At 40.2% G+C, this 23,729-nt stretch overlaps 1 protein-coding gene across 1 annotated transcript in view; it reads left to right on the top strand.

The window, feature by feature from the left end:
* col4a3 (collagen, type IV, alpha 3) overlaps nt 1-23,729 on the top strand; it is a 41,377-nt gene that overhangs the window by 9,828 nt on the left and 7,820 nt on the right. The window contains exons 4-45 of the mRNA XM_088078422.1: nt 686-730; nt 863-907; nt 1,923-1,985; nt 2,910-2,963; nt 3,065-3,091; nt 4,283-4,357; nt 5,090-5,152; nt 5,251-5,286; nt 6,381-6,428; nt 7,935-8,009; nt 8,240-8,284; nt 8,447-8,509; nt 9,006-9,050; nt 9,346-9,399; nt 9,484-9,525; nt 10,002-10,083; nt 10,239-10,274; nt 10,660-10,824; nt 11,445-11,537; nt 11,805-11,900; nt 12,441-12,511; nt 13,425-13,613; nt 13,836-14,004; nt 15,475-15,567; nt 15,670-15,774; nt 15,869-15,963; nt 17,002-17,152; nt 17,229-17,342; nt 17,502-17,669; nt 17,841-17,930; nt 18,019-18,153; nt 19,355-19,453; nt 19,606-19,695; nt 19,909-20,048; nt 20,576-20,702; nt 20,859-20,939; nt 21,582-21,683; nt 21,819-21,866; nt 22,234-22,419; nt 22,860-22,990; nt 23,127-23,199; nt 23,503-23,574. Coding sequence (XP_087934548.1) covers nt 686-730; nt 863-907; nt 1,923-1,985; nt 2,910-2,963; nt 3,065-3,091; nt 4,283-4,357; nt 5,090-5,152; nt 5,251-5,286; nt 6,381-6,428; nt 7,935-8,009; nt 8,240-8,284; nt 8,447-8,509; nt 9,006-9,050; nt 9,346-9,399; nt 9,484-9,525; nt 10,002-10,083; nt 10,239-10,274; nt 10,660-10,824; nt 11,445-11,537; nt 11,805-11,900; nt 12,441-12,511; nt 13,425-13,613; nt 13,836-14,004; nt 15,475-15,567; nt 15,670-15,774; nt 15,869-15,963; nt 17,002-17,152; nt 17,229-17,342; nt 17,502-17,669; nt 17,841-17,930; nt 18,019-18,153; nt 19,355-19,453; nt 19,606-19,695; nt 19,909-20,048; nt 20,576-20,702; nt 20,859-20,939; nt 21,582-21,683; nt 21,819-21,866; nt 22,234-22,419; nt 22,860-22,990; nt 23,127-23,199; nt 23,503-23,574 — 3,781 coding nt within the window. The remainder of the gene's footprint in view (nt 1-685; nt 731-862; nt 908-1,922; nt 1,986-2,909; nt 2,964-3,064; nt 3,092-4,282; nt 4,358-5,089; nt 5,153-5,250; nt 5,287-6,380; nt 6,429-7,934; nt 8,010-8,239; nt 8,285-8,446; nt 8,510-9,005; nt 9,051-9,345; nt 9,400-9,483; nt 9,526-10,001; nt 10,084-10,238; nt 10,275-10,659; nt 10,825-11,444; nt 11,538-11,804; nt 11,901-12,440; nt 12,512-13,424; nt 13,614-13,835; nt 14,005-15,474; nt 15,568-15,669; nt 15,775-15,868; nt 15,964-17,001; nt 17,153-17,228; nt 17,343-17,501; nt 17,670-17,840; nt 17,931-18,018; nt 18,154-19,354; nt 19,454-19,605; nt 19,696-19,908; nt 20,049-20,575; nt 20,703-20,858; nt 20,940-21,581; nt 21,684-21,818; nt 21,867-22,233; nt 22,420-22,859; nt 22,991-23,126; nt 23,200-23,502; nt 23,575-23,729) is intronic.

Genomic DNA, 23,729 nt, shown 5'->3' with positions numbered 1-23,729 from the left:
CCGTCCTTTACTTCTGTGCAGACTCTATTCATGACGCCACCCGAAATCTACGGCTATCATTTAACCCTTTGAAACCAGAGAAAATTGACTTAATTTCTTTAAAAACATTAGAAGGCAGCAATGGGAAAGAAGGGGAAAAATAGCACAAAATTTAACAAGAAATTAGTAAAAAAGTACAAGAAAATGAACAGAAAATTGTTTGATTTGATTTATTTCGAACATGTAGACAACATAAGTGTATAAGTACATGAGTATATTTACAGACAATGAAAAACATAAAGCAAAAGAAAAATGAGCAAACGTGATGACTTAGGTGTACACTTAGGTGTACTGACGTGTACTTAGGTGTACTTAGATGTACAGTTTTGATATATTATTTTAGACATTTTTTCTTTATCGTGTGTTTCATACATAGATATATGTAGTTCTTTTATTGTAAATTCTGCATTTATTCAGTTAACTATGAGCAATTTTCCTGCCAAGCTGCTGATTGCCTTTTTCCCTTGTTTTTGAAAGAAATGTTATTATTATTATTAGTAATAATAATAATATTATTAGTAATAATAATAATTATTAGTAATAATAATAATATTATTATTATTAGTAATAATAATTATTATTAGTAATAATAATAATGAGAATAAATACTGCGTACAGTGATGTTTTTGTTGTTTTTTGTCCTCAGGGTGAGCAGGGACCAGCAGGAAGTTCAGGACTGAAAGGCTCTCGAGTACGACTGACGATGACGATGATTTTAATATCTTCAGCACATTTTAGACACATTTATCCAAATTCCATCAATACAGATTTGGAATCTTTATTAAGGATCGCCTCATGAAGGCCTGTTTTTTGTGTTCTTCAGGGTCTTCCAGGAAAACCAGGTTTTCCAGGACCTCCAGGATTGCCGGTAAGAACCATCACATAACATTTAGATAACATAAAGAATGTAAACAGAGAAAAGAGAGAATTTAGAGCGCAGAGATCGTTTAGATTGTGATCGAGCTCTTTACGTCTCCACACCGAAAAATCTTTTTTTAAATATTTTATATCATATAAATATATATACATATTTTGCTAGAACAGCATTTAATTTTCAACGTGTTTATTATCATTACTTTTATATAATTTTATCATTTTTCGGTACAATATTACATTTTATTTGTGTATTATTGTGATATGTCACTGCAGTCCTAGTTTAGCTATGTAGAGCAACAGGTTGTAACAGGTTTCTGGAAAAAAAGATGATGATAATTATGATAATAATAATAATAATAATAATAATAATAATAATAATAATAATAATAATAATAATAAACTGCCATCTTTTTCAAGTTTAAAAAATCTAATTGTTGACACAGTTAAATACAAAATTGAAAAGATTTACATTGCAAAAAGAGCTCCATTTTTCCATCAACTAATGACTTTTGCTAATTTAAATTCTGGATTTTATGTCATTATTTTTTTATCTTTTTTTTTTTTTTGCACCTTTTGTTTGCACTTTTGCAATTTTTAATGGTGTTTTTTTATTTTGAAATATTTTAATAATTTAGCAATTAATTTGACCTTTTATATCGTATCTCTTTACTCTCTTTGAACTGCCCTGTTGTATGAAATGTGCCATTGAAATAAGGCTTGAGTGTTTGAAATAAAAGCGCGTGGAAAAGTCATATAGGTTTAAATTGTCTTCACGTATTCTTGCAAAACAAAAATAAAATAAATTAAAATAAATAATAATAAAATAAAGTCAAATCTAAATCTAAGTATTCTAAATTTAAATGAGCCCTTAAAATCTGTAAAAAAAAATTAAATTTAAAAAAAATTCAAAGTTGTACGGTGAGAATATTTCAAAATTTTTTCATCTGAAAATCCATGACACTTCAACAACATTGTTGTCTGTGTGTTTTTTTGTTTGTTTTTTGTAGGGACTCCCTGGACATGAAGGACCAATCGGCAAACCAGGACTCCCAGGATGCAATGGGACAAAGGTACTGTTTATCTGGCAGATCATCGCTATCGCAAAAGCGGACAGAAAGATACACTCGTGCATCATCTGCAAAGAGATTTAAAGCCTTCTGGTGATGTGACTGATGAAAAAAAATGAAAAGCTGCAGTCGATCCCTGAGGAACGATGAAAATTATGACGATGAAATTATACTACAGTTTCTATCTATTGTCAGATATAAACTCATTATTCGTACTTTCAAAATTATTTAAATTTACAGATTTATTAGAATTTTAAACGCCACAAATAATGTTATAGGCTAAAAATAACCAGACAAAAATTTAAAATTGAACAGTGCAGGCTATAGTTCAAAGACAGGAATCCTTAAAAAGTCTTAAAAGGCATTGCATTCATATATCCAATATTAAGGCCTTAATTGGTATTAAAATGGCTTAAATTAATCTTTAAAACATCTTTAAAAAGCTCAGACAAAGGGAGTAGGATTTAACACATTTTTTTATTTTTGATGCTGCATTGTAAAATCTCAAAAATATTGGTAACGTCTATTTAAAAAAAAATATATATATATATATATATATATATATATTAAAGTCTGAGTGGCACTAAAAAAGTCTTAAAAATCCCAAAATATCACCTGCTGTGAGCTGCAGGAACCCTGAAGGAGAAAATGTAGCTGTCAGGAGTGGAGCCGTGAAACAGGATTTTCAGCAGGGATGAAGAGTTACTCTTTATTTATCTGGTTACTAAATATTTATTTCATCATTTACCTTCATGCTCATCATATTCCAAAACTTTCAAGGCTGTTACCTTAAACACAGCAGCACAAGGTTACCATTTTAATGGCTGTAATCCTGGGAGTGAATGACTTTTTGAAGCTCTGCTGAGACAGAAATCGCCTGACCTCGTCCTCACAAACATGACTGATGTCCTGATTTGTGTCTTTCAGGGGGACGTTGGTTACCCAGGGTACCCTGGAGCTCCAGGACCCGTCGGCCTACAAGTAAGCGAAGCTGGATGCTGGGAAAAACATTTTAATCACTGTAGACTGAAGCTAAACGAGGCTAATTTGGAGCTGAAGTTAACGGTGTTCGTGTGTTTCAGGGTCGACCAGGACTGCGAGGGGCAAAGGTGAGAACACACACCTGAACACAGAAAATGTCTCCATAAAACCCAAAACTCCAGTTCTTCACCCAAATTTTCAGATTTTGTGGTATTTAACCCTTTAGTGACCGTTTGTCTCATTTTAGTCTCTTGTCTTCTTCCTGTTGTGATAACTGTGTGTGTGTTGATGCATGTGTCCTAAATGTAGTCCAGATTGTGTATCTGAGTGTAATCAGTGAATTTGCAGCTCAGCTCCTACAATAAGTCTAAAATACACTGTGGAAACTAAATAGTTACATTCAGACTGTTCAGGTCCAAAAATGCTCCATTGAAACCCATTCAAACTGACATTTTTGATCCCACAGCCATCAGAGCAGAAAAACAGGACTTGTATTATTTCTGGGTGTCATTCTGGGCTTTTGACTCTGAATTTGTCATTTTGACTATTTTCCACCTGATGAGGTCATTTTGACCATATTTGGCATATGGAGGAAATACATGCTATTTCCACTAGGTGACCTGTCACAGTCAATGTAGCTGCTGATCACTGACAGATCCCAGACTGTCAGCAGCTACACTCACACACTGACATATCCCAGACTGTCAGCAGCTACACTCACACACTGAGGAGGAGGACACTGGAAATAATTCATTTGTGTTTTTTGTTTTAATCTAACATCATAGTTGCATCATGAAAAAATAACAGGTTAAAAAATATCAGATATTGTTTTCTATTCTCATTGATTTATGTTTTTGAACCAACATCAGTCCTAATCATAAATATTAAATGTTCATTAATTTTCAGAATTTTACAGTCTGAATTTGAAAAGCACATTTTGTGTTCAGATTGGTATGAGTATTTGAGTATTAAATATTTGACACTACACAAAAAAATAATGTATACAAATCAGTGTTTCTGCTATCATCATTTTTTTTAAATCTGCAAAAACCTGATATTTAAAGGGTTAAAATTAAAATGAATGTATATTTGATATGTCAGATAAGAGCTGAGGTTGGCTAAAAAATATACTCAATGAAAGTGGAAAATAATATTAATCTATAATATTTTTTAGAGCTTGGTTTTAAAAAGTGCATTTTGTGTGCAGAGCGATTCGAGTGTGTGTGATGTCAAAGCGGGTCCTAAAGGGTTAAATCACAAAAGTTATTTTTCTGGTATCACGACTGAAACACATTTATCTCTTCTGTTTCTGCATTCAGGGAGACTCGTACATCTTTCCCGTCACTCAGGATATTAAAGGAGCGCCGGGACCTCGAGGACCAGACGGAGAAAACGTTGGTGTTCCTCAGTCTGTGAAACATCGTCAGTTAATGCTCACGTTTAGAAAATCACACCCTTCGTATCCAGAAGTGTCCTTCTGCCGTCTGGACGTTTTAGTTGTTGAAGATCGACTCACGTCAGTTTTGAAAAAAATAATCCGTATCTGCAGAAATTAATTTAAGAATGATTTCTGGCCTTACCTTTTTTTTCTTGTCAAAGTGAGAAAAACATCAGCCCCAATCTGAAATATTTCTTCTTTTTTTGCACAATAAATGAATATTAAATTGATTATTTAATTGTGTTGAATTTTGAAAATTTGATTGGACGTTCTAATTTTATTTAATTTCATTTCATTTTTTGGATTTTTTAATTTGAGCATGCTTTTTGAATGTGAATTTTTCCACTACAACAGCGTAAAGTGATCGATAACTTCAGATGATAAATTAACCTTTTACATTTTCAATCTTACATTCATCAAAATCATGTCCACTTAAAATATTTAATTTTGAAGACTTGATGGACGTTCTAGTTTTATTTTATTTTATTGTATTTTATTTTACGGAATGATAATGACCCATGTGTACGAGCTTTTTAAGGCAAAATTGTCCCGACAGCCGCATAAAGTGAATCATTTTAGAGAAAAAACTTTATCGGTTTTGGTTAATGGACTCTCTTAATTAGCTGGTACAGATTGTCCTCTGATTGGCTGATGGAGCGTGTGCTCTGATTGGCTGCTTGTGTTGCAGGGGCTGAGTGGAGATCCAGGTGAACCGGGCCTGCCAGGACCGCCGGGATCCCCCGGACTTCCTGTACGCTTCCGATCTTAAACCGTGGAACTTTACTGACACGTTTTCAGAGATAACGTTTGGACAGACTGACCTCAGCTGTTTTTGTTTTTGTGTCTCAGGGGAGTCCCGGGCAGTCGGGGTTAGCGGGAGAGAAGGTCAGCGCGCCAAAAACTGATCCGAGAGCAGTTTGTGTCCTCGGACCTGAACAGTGACATAAATCTTTTCTTTCATCTCTCTTTGACTCATGAAATCTTTTTCTTTTTCTTAAACCGCCGTTACAAGCTCCCAAAATACGACACACTCCCGACTTCATCTCCTCCGTCCGTATCGCCTTCAACAACCGAAAATCATGTTCACAGTATTAGTATTAGCACGAGTTTAAATCACTTTGCACAAGTTCATATATTGTTTGCAAAAGTACTCTTTTTTTTTTTTTTTTTAAAGGGCAGTTTTTTTAAACACTTTTGGTGATTTTTTTCTTTAAAAATGTTTTTAAGAAGTTCTATTATTATTATTATTATTTTACATTTTTAAAATTTGTTTTTTTTCTTTTATAATTATTTTGGCAATTTAAAAAAAGGAGCTTTTTCTTCAAGAATTGCTAAATTTTTTTTGTTTTGTTTTTTTGAAAGAAAACAGTTAGGCAGGGTTTTTTGTAAGGTTTTTTTTAAAAAAGTTTTTGGTGACTTGTTTTCTCCGATTCTCCTTTCTTAAACATTTTTTAGTAATATGTTTTTTCTTAAAAAATGATTTGGCAATTTGTTTTTTCTTTTTAAAAACTTTTGCCAATTATCATTTATGCATTTTTTTTTAGATTGAATGATATGATACAATAAGATGCGATACGATGACATACAATGTGAAAACTTCAAACCAGTTAATATATTTTTGTACAAGATGACATTATGTTTGCGTAAGTTAATATCTATAAAAATGTATATATATTATATATATGTATATATGTATTTTTTAGTACAAAGTAAGTAAAGTACAAGTAAATATATTTTTCACACAAGTTTCACACAATGGCCTGTTAGCACAAGGTGATTTTTGCACAAGTTAATATCCTGTTTGCACCACATAAAGTGTTTTCTCTGGACTTTTGGAGATCTGTTCTCACACGTTCAGGTCTTTATGTTCAAAACATTAAAATCTCGGTGGATAATCTGATCTAATCTCCACCGAATGTTTGAAAGCGTCCTGTTTTTGTCATGTGACCTCAGTCCTGATGATGCTGTGTTTGTTTCAGGGTCAGGAGGGTCCCAGTCCAGTCATCCCGGGTCCCCGGGGACAGAGGGTGAGCTAACGGCTAACGCCAGTCACATGACATGATTATAACGTGAGCAGACGTGTGTGATTTTAGACTGACATTTCTTTGAAACACATCATCACCACCATCACCATCACCACCATCACCATCACCATCACCATCACCATCACCATCATCACCATCACCACCATCACCATCACCATCACCATCACCACCATCACCATCACCACCATCACCACCATCACCATCACCATCACCATCACTATCACCACCATCACCATCACCACCATCACCATCACCACCATCACCATCACCATCACCATCACCATCACCACCATCACCATCATCACCATCACCATCACCATCATCACCATCACCATCACCATCATCACCATCACCACCATCACCATCACCATCACCACCATCACCATCACCATCACCATCACCATCATCACCATCATCACCACCATCACCATCACCACCATCACCATCACCATCATCACCATCACCACCATCACCACCACCACCATCACCATCATCACCATCATCACCACCATCACCATCACCACCATCACCATCACCATTACCATCATCACCACCATCACCATCACCATCACCATCATCACCATCACCACCATCACCATCACCACCATCACCACCACCATCACCATCATCACCATCACCACCATCACCACCATCACCATCTCCATCACCATCATCACCATCACCATCACCATCATCACCATCACCACCACCATCACCATCACCATCACCATCACCATCACCACCATCACCACCATCACCATCACCATCACCACCATCACCATCACCACCATCACCATCACCATCACCATCATCACCATCACCACCATCACCATCACCACCATCACCATCACCATCATCACCACCATCACCATCACCACCATCACCATCACCACCATCACCACCATCACCATCACCATCACATCACCATCATCACCATCATCACCACCATCACCATCACCATCATCACCATCACCATCACCATCACCATCACCACCACCATCACCATCACCATCACCACCATCACCATCACCATCACCATCATCACCATCATCACCACCATCACCATCACCATCACCACCATCACCATCACCATCACCACCATCACCATCACCATCACCATCACCATCATCACCATCATCACCACCATCACCATCACCATCACCATCACCACCATCACCATCACCACCATCACCATCACCACCATCACCATCAACATCATCACCATGAACATCACCATCACCATCATCACCATCATCACCACCATCACCATCACCATCACCATCACCATCATCACCACCATCACCATCACCACCATCACCATCAACATCATCACCATGAACATCACCATCATCACCATCATCACCACCATCACCATCACCATCACCATCATCACCACCATCACCACCATCACCATCAACATCATCACCATGAACATCACCATTATCACCATCACCATCATCATCACCATCAGCTGTGTTTGGTTGCCAGGGTGACCGTGGCCCACCAGGGATCCCGGGACAGAAGGGAATTAAACTGTACGCAGAAGGACCCAAAGAACTGAAGGTCTGTCCGTCTGTCCCTCTGTCTCTCTGTCTGTCTGTCTTTATGTGTGTGTGTGTGTGTGTGTTTGTGTGTGCGTGTGTGTGCGTGTGTGTGTGTGTGTGTTTGTGTCGCGATCCTGCCTTTAAAAATTTGTGATATGATATTTCTGTCGTATCGCCCGCCTCTACTTTAAAGTAAAGGATCTGCATTCAGCTGCTGCCGGTTTGATGTTTCTGGTTTTTATGTTTCAGGGGGAACCAGGTGAAGTTGGATTCAAAGGCTGTCAAGGACTTCCTGTAAGTCAAAGCTGTCTCACAGTTGGACAGCCTGTCCGTCTGTGTCTTTCTCACAGAATCATTCTCTCAGCTAAGAAAACCATGTTTAATATTGTTAAATATTGTGTAATTGACTTTTTTGGTTGTTATCAGAGTGATGTGTGTGTTGGTTTTCCTCTCCAGGGTGTGCCTGGGAAGGTCGGGGTTAAAGGAGGAAAGGGCGGGCGAGGAGATCCTGGTTCCCTGGTGAGACAGAGAGACTCCAGGAGACTTTCACTTGATGAAAATTAAAGTCTAGTCCTCAGACATGTGGCGGCTCTCTCTAGCTGAAAACGAGTCAAAGGGCGCGTTCAGCGAGTCATTCGACACTGAAGAATGATGATTGGACGCCACCTTTAAAGAATATGACATGATGAAAAAGGCGATGCGCAACTTGACAAAAATTGCCCCACAAAAAATAGTATATATATAATATATATATTATATAATAATAATGTAGAATTGTATTGCAGAATTATTGCCCTTTTAAACATTATTTTTCCAAGAAAAATCTAAAATAAAGACATACATTTTTATGGAGAGGCTTTAATTTGATATTTTTCTTATTTTTGGGTTGTTTTCTTTTATTTTTTATTTTTATCTTTCAGTTGTATTTAATTATGAATGCTTCACAGTGTTTGAAACAAGCATATGTAAAAAAAAAAAAAATCCTGGTTTAACATGTTTGCTGTTTGTGTTTCAGGGTAAACCGGGGAAGGACGGCGTCCCGGGAGAGCTGGGAGAACCGGTAACATGCTGAGCTAACTGATCACATGCAGACAGCCTGTAATACCAGAACGTGTTCGTTCAGACTCCAAAAACTGATCACTGATCAGCTGGAGAAACTACATGAACCCTCAGGGACCATTTGCTGCATTTCACACACTTTTCTTCTTCCTGTTGTGATAACTGTGTGTGTGTTGATGCATGTGTCCTAAATGTAGTCCAGATTGTGTATCTGAGTGTAATCAGTGAATTTGCAGCTCAGCTCCTACAATAAGTCTAAAATACACTGAGGGTTAACTTGAGCTGTGTGTGTGCAGGGCGAGCCAGGGGATCGTGGGTACCTCGGCCCTCCAGGTATCGATGGAGCCACGGTGCGTACTGTATGAGGAGCAGGAAGTATTACTGCAGCAGTACACGCAGTACTGTGTGACAGTGTTTGTGATGTGTGTTTTCAGGGAGAGAAAGGGGAGCGAGGTTTTCCAGGTCTGCCCGGAGAGGTGAGTCTGGACTCATCGTTTCATTTATGGATTTTTTTTGTTTTTGTGCAAATGTTGATTGACAGCAAGGACGGGCGATTCTGCCCGAATAAGATACGCACTCGTCTCAAGTCGTCACATGTTGCCGCTTCACAGAAGACTTCTGCGTCTACACATCACGCTCCAGGTTTCTGTGTGTGTCTGCTGCTGACGCTCCGACACAAACACATGGTGGGATGATGCTGCACAGGGTTATACTAGGGCAACAAAAGCACATGGCAACCAGCGCCCGGAAGTCAAAATCACTGCAGAGACGGTGGTATTTGGCGGCTGTGGAACGAGAACGTGCAGGAATATCCAAAGCAGGACCGTGTGAACTGAACTGACTTCATTTCGGAGGCTTGCGTCGTTCAGACGGGGTCCTTAAAGAAGGGGGCGGGGCCAACAGTATACAGGCCAGTCTTCATGTTAACTACTTGTTTGTGTTTTTTAATCAGATGGTTTGGAAACACATTTTCCTGAAGGGCCAGCGTGGTGTCGCGGGGCCCCGCGGACCCACAGGAGTGCCAGGAGAACAAGGTATCACAGAGACACACATGAAGAGTTAAAAAAGTTATATTTGTTTAGATTTTTATCGTTTCAAAGCCTGTTTTGGATCAGATTTATGGTGTGATGTTTTGTCTGCGTAGTCGATTCCTCGGACAGTAACGTTCTTCTTCTCTGCTTTCTTTAAGGACTCATTGGATTTCCTGGACTGCAGGGCGAGTCAGGTACACCTCTGTTTTCCCTCAGCCTCATCTGTGAAAAAATAACATCCAGTTATAATAACTGTAAATAAGGGTGTTGTTTTTTTACATTTTCCAAAAAAAAATGTCCAAATCAATACATTTTTTTTGCAATTTGCTTGTTGCCTCCCCCCTCATATTTTTCAAAAGAAATCAAACCAATTACAAACTTGCGAAAAAATAACATAATAATAATAATAATAATAATAATAATAATAATAATAATAATAATAATAATAATAATACAATAATAATAATAATAACAATTATTTATTATCATAAATAAAGAAAAAAAGTGTTTCAAGACGTGATTTAAACTCTGATTAAATCAAACACAGCTCACAGTGATTATTGTTCCTTTTCTCTCAAGGTGTGGGGATCACTGGTCCACCCGGCCCCCAGGGGCCACCTGGCTCGAGTGGACCCAAAGGAGAGCCAGGAGAGCCGGGGCCCCTCATCGCTGGGCCCCCGGGAAAGACTGGAGTCCCAGGAGGTCCTGGAGTTGCAGGAGAACCAGGAGAACCGGGAATACCAGGTGACGGAGGGTTTGAGTCGTCTGTGCGAACACTTTCACAGTCAAATTCATTTTCAGTTTCACACTTTCTCTGAAGATCTGAGGACTCAGACTATAAAAACCTTGGAGACTCTTTTAGGACTCTGAATTTACGCACCATTTAACCCTCTGAAACCTGGAGATTTCTTTAAGCGTCAGATTTCTTGTGCGTTGTGACACCTTTAACAAGCTGTGTGACGCTTTGAAACCAGAGCAAACAGATTTGATTTCTGTCAGAAACATGCAGGAAAAAAAACACAATGACCAGCCTGGCGAGAGGATTTAGAAAAGTATGACAATAAAAATAAATTACCAACCAATTAGTCCCCCCCAACAAAAAAAATATATACAAATACACACACACACATATATATATATATATATATATATATATATATATATATATATTTCTATCTTTTAAAAAAAAAAAATTCAGGCAATTATCTTGGGACTGGTTCCAGTTTCAGGGATCGGTTTCCGGAAAGATGTGGATTAAAGATGTCAGCTCACCTGGTCCGGCTGGTTTAGCAGGAAAACTGGAAGCATCCGCCTTCCAAAACCTCCCAATCTGTCCGAGTTCATTCGTGTCTTCTTTTTGGCAGATTTCCTGCCGGGAGACGTCGGTTCTCCAGGAGCTAAAGGTCTAAAAGGCCCGGTGGGATTTCCTGGAATCAGAGGGGAGGAGGGACGGACGGGTGAGTTACGGTTTTTTATTTCATGTTGTTATTCTGACAGTTTTAGCTTTTGTATTACAGTTTTCTAGTGTTAAAACTACAGTAATCTGTAAATTCCACAAAAAATACCATTATTTCAGCATATTTCAGCATATTCTTACTTTAAAATGAACAGTTTTGTTTGGTGCAGCACTTTATAAAATATTAATGTTTTATGACGTCATGATCTTACAGCACTTTGCTGTTAATTTTACAGACATTTTTAACAGTGTGCTTGTCGTTTGTCAGGTGAGAAGGGGGAGCTGTGCTCCAACTGTCGGGTTATTTCTGGCCCCCCAGGACCTCCAGGTAAACCAGGCGAGCCAGGTGAAGACGGGGTACCAGGTAAGTAGTTACCAAAATAGAAGTAGTTTTTTTTATTTTTTTTTTTATTTACCTAATTTCCTAAAAGTCATCAAAGAGGGTCACAACATGAAGCTTAAAGGACGGATACATCTCAGAAAATGAGAATATCATGAAAAAGTGATTTTTTTTCTTTGTAATTTATTTAAAAAGGTAAACTTTCGTATATTTTATATTCATTACATGTAAATCGAGATATTTCAATTTTTTTTTGTCTTAATTTTGATGATTACGGCTTATAGCTCATGAAATCAGAAAACCAGTAACTCAAATTATTAGAATATTTCCTAAGATCGTTCCAAAAATGATAATGTAGCGTGACATGGAGGGTCGGAGTTTTGGTCGTGGATTTTCTGAGATGCACCTAAATTACATGATCAAACAACAAATCCAATGATCTCAGCTTTAACTGTAAGTGATTTTTTCCCATTGTTATAAAATCATTAAACTTTAAACACGGTATCCGATCCAGACTCAGGTGATGTTCACCTGCATGTCTCTGTGATGTCGCTCTGTTTCCAGGATCAGGCGGTTTTCCAGGACCCAAAGGTAACAAGGGGGTCAAAGGTGTCACAGGCCCACCTGGCCCGCAGGTGAGCTCCATCTTCAGCTCCATAAACTCGTCCGTCACAGACGATATCTGTCCATTTCAGTCACACGATCTACGATCTACGGGTCACATGCAAGAAATGATAAACAGACCAACTTTCGCTTATTTTTTTTTGTATCCAGGATTTGTTCTTATTTTGCTGTTAACCTTTCATTTTTTGGGATTCAGCGATGACGTAAGCTGGCAGTTTCCGCCCACCATGGCTCATCAGAAATATTCCTCATGGATAATTCCTGATCAGGATTTCCACATTCAGTCTTTAAATATGCAGCGATGTTTCAGACAGAGAGGATTTTAACCCCAGACCTCACAGCAGAGGAGGAAACTGCTCAGCACTGACCTTTACGTCATCTCAGGGCTTAAAAAATGACCCGACACAATGTTCACCAGCATACAAACCCCCGAATTTTTTTTTTTTTTCAAGTTGAAAAGGCAGATACAAACACATACACGTAACAATGGCTCTGCACGGACTACCACTGCTTTATTTATTAATTTCATTCACTGGAAGCCCCTCGGGGAGGCGTGGGAGGGTTAGACGGGATCAATACCTGCAAAATCTGTAAAACATACGGACATACGTATATGGACGAGTTGCAGCAATGCAGATGTGATTTATTAATAAACTTTGCACAAAACGAAATAAAAATTTGATCAAAAAAAGAACAGTGTACCACTGAAGGGTTTCACATATGTTGAGCTGAATTATTCTAACCAATGAGAGCGCTGCATGTCCAACCGTCCAATCAGAAAAGAAAACAACAGATTCTGGTGGAGAGCTTTCTGATTGGACGGTCAGATTGTACCTCAGGTGTGATTTTTTAAATTTATTTTAGTTAAAAAAGTACCGTGTTGAAATGCCTCATCATTCTCTCTGTCTGTTGTTTTGTCCTTAGGGCCCCTTTGGTATCCCCGGCCTCCCGGGGCCCCCGGGGCCTATCGGTGACCCTGGGATCATGCAGCGGGTGGGGCAGAAGGGGGAGGACGGGGACCTGGGGGAGCCAGGAACGCCGGGTTTCCCGGGAAAAGATGGAGCTCGAGGACTGACGGGACGGAGAGGTGTTCTGGGACAGAAAGGAAACCCTGTGAGTACCATCCAGAGTCCAGACTGAGGGGGGGTGACCAAAAACACTGAGACCTGAGACACAGCAGTCGAAATATTACAAAATAACCGACCAGAGAACAAACACTTTTTATCCGTGACCCGGACCGTCTGTTCTGTGGAAAGACGTCACAGCGGGGTCTTTGATTTTGCACCAATTTTATTCTCGTATTTCATGGCTTTGTTTCTCTTGAATGCTGCTCAGGGGCCGCCGGGTTCAAAAGGCGAGAGGGGCCCGCTAGGGGAGACTGGTCCCAGAGGACTAACGGGACAGATGGGACCTCCGGGACCACCTGGAATCGGGGCTCCGGGACCTCCAGGACCTAAGGGCAACGTGGGAGTCTTGGGACAGCGAGGAGATCCTGGAAAACCAGGTGAGAGACTGCAGGAGGTCACTACGAGCCGACAACAGAGGCCACGATCAGACGAGAGCGTCTCTTAACTGTCATTACATAACTTTGTAATGACACACCATAGAAGAAGACCGGTACAAACAACCAAGACGACGACGGCGAACACGAGAACTGACAGCAGTAATAACCTCAGCGGAGTCAGCAGCACCAACCGTTGGCAGGCCGCCATTGTTGTTATTGTTTTCCTCCTGCTCGCCGTGGCCGTGACGTTGCAGTTCTCCCAGGATCCGTGCATTTCCAGTTTCCATGGCGACAAAAAGATTACACTCCGGATCCCAGTTTTAAAAAGTTTGCGTTTTTAGGACCCCAAAATTCCGTCGTCGTGTGAACCAAAGGCCAAACCGCAACTAAAGTTTAATGTTTCATGCAATAACCGTTACCGTGGAAACACCTGTCTTCCACCAACATGGGACCAGTTCCATCCTGGTTCCAACACCTAAATCTGAACTGTTCAGAACATTTCCACATAAAATGAAATGGTCCAGAACCCAGAAATTTGGTTTTGTCACAATTGTTTGCCTTTGTTGCATAATGCAACGGCCTCCGTTAACAACCAATCACTGACAGCGACGGTTCTGCTCTGAGAGTTACTCACATTTTATGAATGAGTCCCACTGTATGTAGTGCACAGCACGCACCAACAGAGCTCAGTCTCTGCTGGTGGATCAGGCAGCTGAGCTGAAAGACTCAGCGGCACCTGGTGGTGGAGGGAGAAGTTACAGGACTGTAACCAGCCGGCGGCCAGCAGGCGGAGAGAGAGACCGTGTGGGTACAACAGCACATTTTTACATCAAACTCGGTGAATTTAGGTTTTATTTTGACCAAACCGGAGCTGGTGATTGTTGACTGGCTGACTAGATTACTAACAAGAGTAACCTAGATGGTTTGGGTGAGATTTATTTTGTTTTGAATAAATAGTGTTTTATGGCGAGTTAACGTCAGTCTTCAGAGAAAGTTGAATTAAAAAGGTGTACAGTTTTGTTTATCCGTTATATTTTAATATAATATTACTTTTACTAACATTTCTATCGTTATTTATTAGTAAGAAACACATGGGTAAAGGCAGCACACCGACACCGTCATATACCATGTACCGCGATGAAACTAAGCCGAGGTCCATTTTGTTTTTTTGTTTTCTTTTTGGGGGAAGGGGTTAAATGGAACAAAAGTTTGCAGGTACAGGTTATTCGTTTATTCTATAACTATTCTCTTCTGTTGTGGATTATTCAGCGCCTTCTGTTGGTGACGCATCCTCGATGACAGTGGTTCAGCGTAAAATTCGTGGAAACGTTGGGCCGGTTTTGCTGGATTTCTCGAAGGTTACACGAATCCTGAACAGAACCAGTTAAAGAACCGTCGCTGATTTTGTGGAAAAAGGGAAAAATGTGATTCAGACACACCAACAATCACCTTCTTTCTTTGCTCATTCAGGCGAAAAAGGTTCTCCAGGTGAAATCAGAACCTCTCTAGGAGACCCAGGACAGAAAGGAGAGAAAGGTTTAGCCGGAAACCCCGGACCTGAAGGTGAGACGGGTCGACCTGCTGTATTTTAAGTATTTTAAAAACAGATTTAAGAGCCAAAAAACAAAAATCTTTCCATAAAAATCACGTTATTTGTGGTCTCAGGTGTGACAGGATTTCCAGGTGCTCCAGGAGTTGTTGGTCCAAAGGGGGAAAGAGGAGATGTCGGATTTTCAATCCAGGGGCCTCCAGGCTTCCCAGGGGTCAAAGGTCTGATTTCTGAATATGTCGAATAAAACAGCCAGCTGACGGTTTAATGAAGATGATAAATAACAGGAACACATTTTTTTTTTATTTTAATTAGGACTCAAGGGTCCTCTGGGGGCTCCAGGTTTACCAAGTTTTGGTATCAAGGGTCGGGCAGGGCCATCAGGTCCCCCAGGGATGCCGGGCCCCAAGGTAACGTGGACTCATCCAGAGAGAAAGTCAAACATAGAGACAGTAAAAAGTTTGGACAGAACACAGAAAAATGAGGATCTGATACGTGTTGATTCACACGTATGTAAATGACATCGACCACACGGACCACCGAACGAGCTTGCAAGCAAAACACTAATTACAGAGCACGTTTGACAACGCAGGCACGAAACAAAGTCATTACCTGTCCTCAAAAGTGATTCAAATCCATTAAAAATAATTTTAAAAAATACTCACAAAATAATAATGGAGAAAAAAAACAATAAAAGATACAAAGATGTGAGTCAGAACCAATTAAATTTTAAAAAATTAAATAAATTGATAATACTAAAAGTAGACCATTAAAAGAGGATAGTGCATGTCAATAAAAATAAATAAAATAACCAAACCAATAGAATAAATAAGATAAATAAAAATAAGACAAAATAATGGATAAACCAATAAACCACCAACGTTAAGACCAAAAAATAAAATAAAATAGCACATACTAAAAAAGGTTCTTTTTTAAAAAATGAAGTGTGAATAATAATAATAATAATAATAATAATTATAATAATAATAATAATAATAATAATAATAATAATAATAATAATAATTATACACTTTATTTAAATGCACCTTTAAAAACACAGTTAGTTAAAGTTGTTTGTAATTAAATGAATGTATTTAATGACCAATAAAAACAGAATACACATAAAACAATGAAGCAAATAAAATCACTGAAAGGCAATTTTAAAGAAAGAATGAAGCTGATAAACACATTTACTGTAATTTACCGTCATGTTCACACTGTAGTTAGCCTTTTAACGTCACCAACACTTTTTAACTGATTTGATTGTATTCCTTATATTCAAATAGTTCTTTATCTTTTGTCTGTGTGATGAAACAAGAAATAAAAAATAAATACACCTCAAAGACGTGATGTGAGATTTCGGTTCGGCTCGAGCTGAAACAAAGCTGTTGACACTGATGAACGTGGTGCAACAAAAAAACTGTCACATTTCCTGTGTGTGGTCACAGGGGGACAACGGTATCGGTTTCCCAGGTCAGCAGGGTCAGTCAGGCCCCCAGGGGGAAGATGGCTCTGTGGGGCTCCAAGGAAACCCCGGACCCCCGGGGCGAGATGGAGCTCCAGGACCTCCAGGACAAGATGGACCTCCTGGACCCAAAGGTAGCTCATTAAAAATCTGATGATTTGAGGCTGAAAACAGCCAAAGGGAACTTTAGTGACCTGAAGTGTCCCTCAGGTCGTCGAGGTCTGGACGGCGTCCCTGGTCCGGTTGGATTTGTTGGGCTGTGTTTACCAGGAGCTCCTGGACCTGAAGGAGAGCAGGGACAGATGGGTGTCATCGGATTCACAGGTAACATCTCTTTTGAGGATATTTCTCAGATTTCAGAACATTTCTTAGATTTAACAACATTTCTATTGTTTCAGGAAGTTTATAGGATTTTGGGAAATTTCTGAGATTGGGACAAGGATTTAAATCTTCCCAGTCCAACAGGTATCTTTTGTCTTGTAGGGACCCGAGGCCCAAAGGGTGTGCGAGGTGACCCTGGGCGGTCAGGCATGGGAGTCCTTGGACCACAGGGGCCTTACGGGGCCCCTGGGTTTGATGGACCTCCTGGGCCAGTAGGAGAAGTTGGTCCAAAGGGCCTGAGAGGAGCCAATGGGAAGCCAGGAAGCACAGGTAAGGAGGCGTGTCCACCCGCTCTTCTGTCGAAACCTTCTGATAAACATTTTGGCTCAAACTGAAATATCTTAACAGCCGTTGGACGAATTGTGATAAAATGAGGTTCAGCCTTTCGCATTCCCCTCAGCACGAACTTTAAAAACTTTATTGATCATATGTGTGTGTTAGGTCTCAGAGGGGACGTGGGTCCTCCAGGAGCACTTGGGAGGCCAGGGGATGATGGGAAGCCTGGAGAGACTGGACAGCCAGGACAGAAAGGTTTCATTATTCGACCAGTCAATCAATCGATTAATCAAACAGTTCGTTTTGTCCGACTGTAACTGTCCGTGACTTGTCTGTCTGTCAGGTCAAATGGGTGCAGACGGGATCAGGGGTTCTCAGGGGCCTCAGGGGCCTCAGGGGGACAGAGGAGACACTGGACCAAAAGGATTCCAGACGCCTGTGGAGATGTATGGAGATCCTGGAGAACCTGGAGAAGCCGGTACTCTTTTCATTTCCGTTTCAGAAGTCCTGAGAGGAACCGTGTCGGTGTCATTGTTCAGTTTTCAGTCAGTGTGACTCTTTAATCCTCAGCAGAAGATGTCCGCGGTGTCCTTCACAGCTCTACTCTGGGTCCCATTTTATTGCCAGTTTTGTTATTTTGACTTTGTCCTTCACGTATAAAGCTACAGCTACATTTGACAGGAAACAGAAGGAAACAGGTCAGCTGGCTTCATCCAAAGGTAATAGATAGATAGATAGATAGATAGATAGATAGGTACTTTATTGATCCCGAGGGAAATTTAAGTAACCAGCAGCATATTAAACATACAGAATAGAATATAGACCAATAAATATATAAGCAATATATACAGAGAAAAAGAGAGATGCAGAATATGCAAAAACGCAAGATATAAAAAACAACAATAAACAATAAAACAGTGCAATACCAGTAAAAACAGTGCAACAGTGCAAACAGTGTTTATCTGTGTGAGGAGGAATTGAAGAGTCGTATGGCCTGTGGGACAAACGACTTCCTCAGCCTGTCAGTGGAGCAGGACAGGGACAGCAGCCTGTCACTGAAGACACTCCTCTGCCTGATGATGATGCCGTGCAGAGGGTGCTGGGCATTGTCCATGATGCAGAGCAGTTTGCTGAGAGTCCTTCTCTCTGCCACTGATGTGATCGAATAATAAAATGCATCTACCAATTTGTAGGTTGGGATGTTTCTAGGATTTCATAATGTTCCAAAGATTTGAGGACATTTCAAGAATTTAAGGATGTTTCTCTGATTTAGGACATTTCCTGGATTTAAGGATGTTTTTAGGACTTTAGGACATTTACAGGAATTTAGGACATTTATAGGATTTTAGGACGTTTCTAGAATTTCAGGATGTTTTCAGGACTTAAAAACATTTCAACCATTGAAGGACATTATTAGGATGTGAAGATAGTTCAAACACTTACGGAAGTTTCTCTGATTGTTGGACATCTCTTTAAAGACATTTCTAGGATTTCAGGGCATTTCTTCACTTGGCACCTTGTCCAAATGTTGGGTGTCACTGGTGTAGGAGTATGTCAGACACAAAAAAATTGCAAACTTCTGCTTTTAGTCGTATGAGCTCCACTTGTAATAAATACAATTTCAGCGTGGTGTTCTACCTGTCTGTGACCTGTCTGTCTGCTTCCTGTCTCACCCTCAGGACCCACAGGTCTCACTGGTACTAAAGGAGAGAGGGGCCCCCTGGGGCCATCAGGAGCCGACGGCAGCAGCGGTAGACCTGGACGCAGCGGGCCACAAGGTGAACACAGCTATCTGAGCTGTCAGCGCTGTAGTTTCTCTTCCTGAGATCCACTGAAAACCTCAGACTGACTCTTTTCATGACAGTCAAAGTAAAAACCCCAAATCCTGAGTGACGAGTTTTTATTTACACGACTTTTAAATCACAAACAGGACTTCCTGGAGACGCCGGCAGAGATGGAGAGACAGGTCCTCCTGGTTCCTGTGGACTCAGCGGCAACCAAGGAGAGATGGGAAAACCAGGTAACTTCCCCCTTAAACCCAAACTGTGTCCCTGTAAACCTTTTTAAAAGACAAACGGGTTTGAAGAGAACATTTGAAGTTGTTTATATACTTTTAAAAATATCAGTATAAACTCTCAGAAACAGAATATAAACTTTAGAAAGACAGATTTCACTTTCTGGGGCGATCTCTGTCTCTCTAGGTTTTAAGATTTCTCTGTTTTTTTCGGTCCAGGTGTTAAAGGGGAGAAAGGTTGTGCAGGGCCTTGTGGGGAACCTGGATCAGATGGAAAACCAGGACCAGGAGGACTTAAAGGTGCTAAAGGAGAACCAAGTCCACCTGGACCAGGATCTAAAGGATTTCAAGGAGAGAAGGTATCACATGTACACAGAGCACACAAGCATGACGAAGTAACCTTTTTTTTTTTGCTTTACAAGTTTTACAATCAACAAAAAATCAACAAAAAAAACTTTTTTTAAAATCCCACTCAGATTAGAAACTCATGAAGTGAATAAAACAAAACTGAACAGCACTGAAATAAGAGTTATGAGTCACAAATATCCAAATCATGCTGGTATGCTGTATGCTGGCTGTATAATTAGTTGCAGAAAAGGTGCATAAGGTGCATGAAGTGTCAATATTTAATGAATATCCAACAATAAATTAACATTAATGCAGTTTAACCTGATATCCTTGTATGCAGATGACATTATGTATCCAGTGGTCGAAACCAGATTTTTTGTCTTTTTCTTTGTTAATGATGGTTTCTGTTTAATATATTATGCTTAATTTAACACATTGTAGATGTATTTATGACTCTGATTTGTTTTGTTATAAAGTGAAAAACTCCTTAAAAAACAAACAAACAATGAAGCGTCTCATCCGTCTTGATTTCTCTCAGGGGAATTCAGGGTGTTCAGGACCAACAGGTGTGAAGGGGGTACAAGGGGAAATTGGAAACGTTGGTCCTCCAGGAGACACTGGCCCCTGTGGCCCCAAAGGACTGTCTGGTCCCCAGGGATGCAGAGGTATGATCCATTACAGTTTGAGCATCATTATATTATAGCGAATGGTAGCGAATGGTGACTTTTTACAGCTTTTCCTCTGACATGAGCAGTGAAACTGACCCAGAACACTAAAGTTGTGAGACAGACAGATAAATAATGCCTGTCTGTCCATCTCAGGTCCTCCTGGGACTCCTGGTGAAAAGGGCTGTGACGGTCCTCCGGGGACAAATGGGCCCGTGGGACCCACCGGCCTCACGGGTACGTCAGCCAGTGTTACAGTATTCCATTAAAGTCACAGCTAAGAAAAAAAACAAAAGATTTTTTGCATATTTTATTTCCCTGTGGCTTCAATAAAATCAATTTTGACTTTTTAACAGATTTTTTCAAATACAGGACTCTAACAATTAAATTAAAATTCATTCATTCATCAATTGCTATTGCATTTAGTATTGTTTGAAATAAGCATTTTCTTTCAAATAACAATTAATCGATTGATTGATCATTCATATTACAGATTAATCGATTAAGAAAAGTGCGTACAATTTGCAACCCTAATGTCCATGCATGTATTCTAGATATTTACTACTCTGGAAACACCTCAGAAATTGTGAAAAAATTATACTGATATGCTTTCTTTCATCCAATATACAATGAAATAACATTTAATATATGGTTTTAACAACTGTGAATATTTATACTTTTTTATTTTTATGAATATTGTGAATTCATTCTTTTAGCATCACTACCTTTATAATAAAGGCCATAAATAAAGGCCATGGCTTTAAACAGTTGACGTTTAACAACAATTTATTGTTTGGGGGTGAAATGAATTTGAAATTAAATAATTTAAAGGCTGACAGCTGTCCCCTCAGTGAGGTAACTATATCTTCATATTTTTAGGTAACAAGGGGGCTCCTGGAGATCCTGGTCCATCAGGTCCCAGAGGAAACCAGGGACAGGACGGGATCCCGGGACCTCCTGGAGAGAAAGGAGCCATGGGAGGTAGGAGACCAGACTGCATGAAACTTAAGCCAAAATTGTTATTATAATCGGATATTCGTGTTCAGTTTAATTTTGAAAAGTTTCAGCCAATAACCCAGACAGGTGACGGTCTGATTGGTTGTTTTTTTTCCACAGCTCCTGGAATCGGACCCCGGGGCCCAGAGGGAAAGACAGGTCCACCTGGTGAGTCCTCATTAGGGGTCCACCGATACAGTTTTTTCTGGGCTGATACTGCTGCTGATTATTAGTCGTTTATGAGACCGATCACTAATATTTGGAGCTGATACGCATTTAGAATAAAAATAAAAATTTTGAAATAAAAAATAGAAGACGTAAAAATAGCTACCTGAGGTTTTCTAAAGTAAAAGCTCACCTCATATGCTGACGCTTTTTTTTTTTGCAATTAATTAATTTTATTAGCGATTGATAAAATAAAACGCAGATACAGATAATCGGCCAAATGTCAAATATCGACCCCGATAATCGTCCAGGACCCCTCGTCCTCACTCAGGTGTGATTATGAAGAATAAATAAAACTCTCTCCGCTCAGGGTGTGCCGGGGAGACGGGTCCTCCTGGTGTCTGCGGTCCACCTGGTTCTCTCGGTCCTGGGGGAAACCCAGGTTGTCCTGGTTCTTCCGGGCCCCCTGGTCCTCCTGGTTGTCCCGGCAGAGAGGGAGTCTGCACTGAAGGAAGCAAAGGAGAGACGGGACTCCCCGGGGAACGAGGACCCAAAGGTGAAAACACACAGTGGCCACGATTACATGCACACAATAATTCGCTTTTTGCCGTCAGTCCTGAAAAATGCAATATTCCTGTTAAGTAGTTCACATGGTCACCAAAAAATAATATCCCATTAATATTCCCATTTAAATGCAGCTGTGCATATTCCAGGATCGAAATATTTTTTTTCCCTGTGCTGCGTTCAGACACATTTCTCTTCTAACTCTTTTTTTTTTTTTTAATCTGAGTTTTTGGGGTGTAATTTTCTTTCTCTATATTTTAAACTTTTCTTCCTTTGTTGCTCATTGCCTGCTTCATGTTTTTGAAAGAAAATAAGCCAGTTTGCTCAAAGGGTTAATGAGATATTTGACCCAAAATGACAGTTGAAAGAAAACAAGCTTCAGGGTCTTGAGGGGGCTGATATGTGTAAATAATCTGGTCCCTCTCTCTGCAGGTCCGACAGGCTTTCGGGGCCCTCCTGGTCCTCCAGGTCCTGGTTTTAAAGGGGACAAGGGAATTAAAGGAGCACCGGGTAACCCGGGACCGCTCGGTTACCCTGGAGATCCTGGACCTCCAGGCGAGCCGGTCAGTACTGAGAAGTACTCAGTCAGTGATGTTAGAATTTGAATTATCTACATTTGGGCGTTTTGAGGAGGGAACGGAGTCACGTGTGTTGGATCGAACACGCCTGTCAGTGTATGTCTGCTGCTGTTGTTGACAGGGTGAAGACAGACCACCAGGTCCACGAGGACTCAAAGGCCTGATGGGAGAAACTGGAGTCCCAGGACCTGTTGGTGAGAGCGACAGTCAGATAACCAGTAAACTGACCAGTACAAGGAGTACTACTGTCTGTACAGAGTACTACCATCTGTACAAAGAGTACTACCATCTGTAGAAAGAGTACTATCGTCTGTACAGAGCACTATCATCTGTGCAAAGAGTACTACCATCTGTACAAGGAGTACTATCGTCTGTACAAAGAGTACTATCGTCTGTACAAAGAGTACTGTCGTCTGTACAAAGAGTACTGTCGTCTGTACAAAGAGTACTATCTTCTATCTTTGAGTTGGACTTTGGGCTCCTTGTGTGTGTTTCAGGCATGAAGGGGGAGGACGGACCTCCGGGTAACTTTGGCTTGCAAGGACCTCCAGGACCACCTGGGAGGAGAGGTAATGCAGTGACATCACACAGCGGACAAAAAACTGTCAGCAGTACTTTGTTTTGCGTCTTTGAGCATCCAGAAAAGCGCTCTATGAGTCCAGTGTATTAGTATTATTTGGTACGGACTGCCTGTACTGTGATGTACTGGATACTGTATGCTGGT

Source organism: Plectropomus leopardus, chromosome 6 (genome assembly GCF_026936395.1).
Source record: "Plectropomus leopardus strain MGB_pleo_1.0 chromosome 6, ASM2693639v1, whole genome shotgun sequence".
NCBI lineage: Eukaryota > Metazoa > Chordata > Actinopteri > Perciformes > Serranidae > Plectropomus > Plectropomus leopardus.
Note: the sequence above shows the minus strand (reverse complement) of the source record. Positions and strands in the feature narration are given on the sequence as shown.